This window comes from Apteryx rowi, unplaced genomic scaffold (assembly GCF_003343035.1).
Source record: "Apteryx rowi isolate R43461 unplaced genomic scaffold, aptRow1 scaffold_655, whole genome shotgun sequence".
Classification (NCBI taxonomy): Eukaryota; Metazoa; Chordata; class Aves; order Apterygiformes; family Apterygidae; genus Apteryx; species Apteryx rowi.
Window position 1 is genome coordinate 316,973 of NW_020450933.1, and position 5,375 is coordinate 322,347.

At 52.0% G+C, this 5,375-nt stretch overlaps 1 protein-coding gene across 2 annotated transcripts in view; it reads left to right on the forward strand.

The window, feature by feature from the left end:
- Positions 1-3,010: 3,010 nt before the first annotated feature.
- RBM5 (RNA binding motif protein 5) overlaps positions 3,011-5,375 on the forward strand; it is a 16,880-nt gene continuing 14,515 nt past the window's right edge. For both annotated transcript variants that reach the window (XM_026084911.1, XM_026084913.1), the window contains exons 1-3: positions 3,011-3,160; positions 3,287-3,749; positions 4,169-4,324. In XM_026084911.1, the coding sequence (XP_025940696.1) occupies positions 3,144-3,160; positions 3,287-3,749; positions 4,169-4,324 (636 nt within the window). In that variant the 5' untranslated portion in view covers positions 3,011-3,143. The remainder of the gene's footprint in view (positions 3,161-3,286; positions 3,750-4,168; positions 4,325-5,375) is intronic.

The window sequence follows — 5,375 nt, forward strand, 5'->3', positions numbered from 1 at the left end:
GGAAAGGTGGAATAGTAGTTGTGGTGATACAAAGACCAGAAGAGCAAGCCTGTGCTCTTGAGTCTGGAAATCATTAATGCTCAAGAGGGAAAGAAAGACAACAGGGGTAGCAAATCCTTTTCAGCAGTGGTGCAGAAAATCAGGAGTTGAGGGGGCAGATTGGGAGCTGCCGCACAGATTATCCCAGATCCAGTTCAGGCATAATGGGCACCATGGAGTCCTAAGGTGAACAGGCCCTGGAACAAGGTGAGTTTTTCATAGAAAAGCAGCAGACACTATACACTCCAGGCACTTTCATTCCATCCACAATGGGGATAAAACAAAACCTCTGTTCTCCTCAAGCCAAGGGGAGATTTGATGCTCTGCAGAATGGGTTTGTATTACTCAGCTGTGAGAGATCTAAAGATCAGCCCCGAAGGACCAAGAGGTTTCCTGCCTACCACCAAGAGTGCAGCTATTGTGTGGCACTAGGCAAAGCACCCCTGGGTGCTGCACATGTACACATGTAACACATGTGCAGCTAGACCTGGTGCTTGACAGTTAAGTCATGAACAGGCAAAGCCCTGTCAGGGCCTCTCCCAAAAGCACAAGGCATCAGCAAGAAAATTTCCAGCCCTTGGATTGGGCTGTGGTTCAAGTGCAGATGCTTGCTCCTTTAGCAAAAGGGTACAGTTTGGCCAAGATGCTCCTGGGGGAAGGATAACAGGACAAAGACTGAACTGATGGCTGACCTGCAGCAGCACCCCTTGCCATGGATAACACTCTGCTGACCCCGAGATCTAACACTGTGAGAAGTCTTTCTTTGCAGTGAGGGCAGTCAAAAGGACACTCCCCGCCATACGTGTGGGTGCACACACACTGACCTTTCAGTGCCCAAACTCTGCCATATGTCGCTCAGGGTCCAGCTGCTGCTGCACGTTGTCCCTCCACCTTGAGTGTGACATTGCCTAACAGCATGGCCTGCTAGAGATGGCTTTATATCTGGCACCTGCTTCCAGTTTTCCTTCTTTTGCCATTGGATCAAGAAGAGGCTGGGCTGATTTTTCCAAGCAGAGGAAGAAGGAGGAGGAATTCAGGTGTTTCCGAGCAAGGGGAATTCACATCTTGGCACAATTGTGCCAGCCAGCAGTAGCCTGACAAGCAAAGCTACACCAGAGGCTTTCTCTGGGGTGGGAGGAAAGAGCCAGGACACAGGCCCCTCCTGCCAGGTCATGCCGTACACGCCTTATGCCCCTGACATTGTCCATGAGTCAGCAGCATCTGAGATCTGGCACACAGGTGAGGCCGTAGTGTTTGTATGGACTGTCCTGGGGGAGTGGGAGACACCCAGAACAGCTAGGGCTCCTCATCCCTGTCCACAAGAAGGAAGGTGTTTGTGCAGTACTTCCCAGACATGCCGTCTCCTCCCCACATGGGGTGAGGGGGCTCGTCTCTATAGTGCATTTTGATGCCTCTGATAAATCATGCCCTGCCCCCTCGGCAAGGTCTGCTCTTGCCTTCCATGTTTCCATTGCTTTCTTCAGAGGTTTCTCAATTCTCCACACAAACACATGAGGAGGGGAGGAAGCGCTTGTTTGACCCTGCTGGGCTCTTCCATGGGTTTAGCATTATCCAGCACCCTGCTCCCCTTGTCCAGCCCTGGAAAACAACTCCCATCCACCAACCTGCTCACAGGGTCCTTAGAGACACTTTGGGGATTGCCATGCCTCCAGTAGGCAGCACATCCCGCCTGGTCCTCCCAGCTGGACAGGCTGGGTGTAATAGCAGTGCACACAGTGAGAAATATAGCGGATATTTAGTATAACTAAGAAACAGGCCTGTTCTGCACTGAGCACAAAGGAGTCCTCCTCTCCAAACCAATCTCTCTGTAGGAATGGCCAGGAGAGCTCCCAGTGACTGGCAACATCCCCATGCCACTGATGCTACTTGCCCTGAGTTAACAGGGCTGTTGGAGGAGTCATTTCCAGCCACGGGCTTGTCTGCTCTGCATACAATGTAAGACCTTAAAAACTGTACTTAAGTGATGTGCTCCAGCCTTGGACAAGGCACTGACCAGGTGAGCACTTGCTTGCTAACATGAAGGCAATTATTTGGTCTCCTCCCAGCTGCTAACAACAGTGGGTCTGCACAAGGAACGTCTCACTAGTTGTGTTGTGAAGACATTTGCAAACTAAATAAAAGGCAGTTTCCGCCCATAGCAGAACAGCAACAAAAGTCAGGACAGTGCTTATGTTTGGCCAGCGTTAGCTTCAGGATGCTTTCACCTCAAAGGCAGGGAGCTTTCAGGATCTGATGCCACAGGGTCCCTTGGAAGACACCTGATTATATAAACTTTTGGGATCATTCACGTTTATTTTTAAACCATAGGAATCTCATTTTAAAGAATCAGCCATATAAACAGGGGACCACTACCAGCACAGAAGAGGTGAAAAGATTGCCAGCTTGGACATAAAAGTGTCCCATCACGATCCCCATGCAAAGGCCCTGGCACAATTCATTAAGAATGGGGGGAGAAACAGCAGCGGCTGAGAGGCTGGGACAGTTCTTCATCACTGCTGGCGGGGGGAGAGCCCCGAGGCAGAGACCCCTCTTCTCCTGGAGGACAACCAGGACACAGGAAGGCCCCGAGGCCCCTGTTCGGGCAAGAGCACAGCTCTTGGTGCACTGCCCCGCGGCTGAGACCGCACCGCACAGACCCGCCGCGGGGGACAGGGGATGACCCCGGCGGGATACACCGGCTGAGGAGCCCAGCCCGGCTCGGCCCGCCCCCCCGCCCGTGTTTCCCCGCGGCCGGCGCGGCCCCGGGCGGGAGCCGCACACGGTCCCGCTCTCGCTGGGCCGCACCGCGCCGTGCCGCGCTCCGCCACGCTCCCCCGCTCCGCCGAGGCCACCGCGTCTCCGTCTCGGCCGCCCCCCGAGACGGCCCCGCACTACAACGCCCAGCGTGCCTCGCGGCGGGCGGCGGCCGCTGCGCATGCGCAGCGCTTGGAAACTTCCAGGCGGCGGGCACGGTGCTTTCTGGGTAGGAGACGGCTAGTCAGCTCAGCGCCATTTTGTGGCGAGGGAGTGAGGAGTTGCGCGGTTGTGTTCGGTGTCCGGTGGTGGCGGTTGTTGCTGTGCTGTGTTGTGCTGTGCTGTGCGTCATGGGCTCGGACAAGCGGTGAGTGCGGGCTGGGGAGAGGGAGGGAGCGGTCGGGCGTGGACGGCTCTGCGGCGTGGAAGATGGTGGGAGCTGCTTCGGGTCTGGGCCATTCTCTTACTGAGCTTGACCCGGTGTGCTCCGCAGCGTGAGCAGGACGGAGCGGAGCGGCCGCTACGGCTCCATCGTGGAGAGAGAGGATCGCGATGAGCGGGAGTCTCGGAGCCGGCGCAGGGACTCGGACTATAAGAGGTCCAGCGAGGAGCGCCGCGGCGACCGCTATGATGACTACCGCGACTACGACAGCCGCGACTACGACAGCCGCGACTACGACAGCCGCGACGGCCGGGATTGTCGCGACTACGACAGCCGCGACTACGACAGTCGCGACGGCCGGGACTGCCGCGATTATGACAGTCGCGACAGCCGGGACTGCCGGGACTACGACAGCCGGGACTGCCGAGACTATGATAGTCGCGACAGCCGGGACTATGACTGCCGGGACTACGACAGCCGGGACTGCCGAGACTACGATAGTCGTGACAGTCGAGACTATGACAGCCGGGACTACGACAGAGATTATGACAGCCGCGACTACGATAGCCCAGAGGTGAGTGGGTCGGGCGAGCCGGGCCGGAACGTGGGGCCAGCGGTGGGACTTCACAGTCCCCGGTGGCTCTGGCCTTCCCGGAGGGAAGGGAAGGGCAGGGGATAGTGGGGATGCGCTTGCCCTTAGTGGCCCCGGGTCAGTGCCCACACCAGCCCGGGATGCTGATACGGGCGCTACCAGGAACGGTGGAGTCCTGCAGTCCCCAGGGTTGGGTTTTGTACCCCGGTGATTTGCTAAGGTGAATGTGAGAGTTGAGGTTTTACCTTCCTGTTTCTGCGTGGAGGTGCTAGGACAAAAACTGATAAAGGTGCTTCTGCATGAAGGTTTTTATTTTTATTTTTATTTTTTTTGAGAGCGAGATCTGTATTAGCATGCTTTTTTGTAAGTGTGGCTATTAATTGTGGGTGCTGGCTTCTCAGAGGGAGCGGGAGCGCAGGAATAGTGACAAATCAGAAGATGGGTACCATTCCGATGGCGACTATGGAGAGCATGACTACAGGAATGACATTAATGATGAGAAAGAAAGCAAGACCATCATGTTACGTGGCCTTCCCATCACTGTTACAGAAAATGATGTAAGTAGCCAGGAACGTGCGTTAATTTTCTTGCCTACTGAAAAATGTAAGGTTGTGTATCAGCAAGTCTGTATGGCAGTTATTGCTGCCATTTTCTTGAAAGCTACAGTTGTGGTGGACCCATCTTGAACGTGTTTGTAGCGCTTTCATTTTGGGTTTTGGAAGGATTTAAACTATCAGTGTTGCACGTTAAGTAACAGAGGTCAGCTGAATGATAAGCTGTTGGTGTTTCTTTTAAATAAAACAATCTGAATAGTCTTATTTTCACGCATATTTAGATGCTTTCCCTTAGACTTAATGGATTTTAAGCTACGTATTATTTTCTGCTTTTTCTCTTCAGTATAGAACAGAGGTTTATGTTTGTAGATTTTTATGGGAGAGAGCAACATGGTTTAATTTTTCCAGGTCTTTCCTGAAGCAAAAAATTACGACCGGTAGGGTTACACAGATACACTTAGCTGCTCAGATAAGTAGGGTGTGCACAAAGCTGCTTTGTGTTGGTACAGCTGTGGGAGTCATAAAATGGCTGCTGTGGAGCTGACAGAGGAAGTACAAATAAGCTTGATAGATGGTTATCTAACTTCTCTGCCTTTGCAGTGCTAATTCAGATTCTGATAGAAGGACCTTGGAAGTGATTAGCTTTCAGCTTTCTTCTTTTCTTTCTTTTTTTTTTTCTTCCTTCTGCTGAATTTTTCTGGTTACCAAGATACGAGTCTACAACTGTTATTTAAAAAAGAAAAAAAAAAAATCCACAAAAGCCAATCTCTTCTAATTTGTTTTCAGGCAGACTCTACCTCTAATTCTGAGGTTTTGTGCATTAATTGCCTGTACTGAGAATCTTTTTGCGCTGCCTTTGCAATGGATTTTTTTCTTTTATTTTATTTTTTGATTAATCGCTACCCTTCTGAGTATTCTTTTCAGTCATTGTGTGCTGATCTAAAATTGTCATAGGTACTTGATACAATGTAGGCTCCTGCATCCACATGGTGCAACTTAGTCAGACGTTTCAGAACACCTCAAAACAGAGTTGTTGTTTCTGAAGTATTAATAT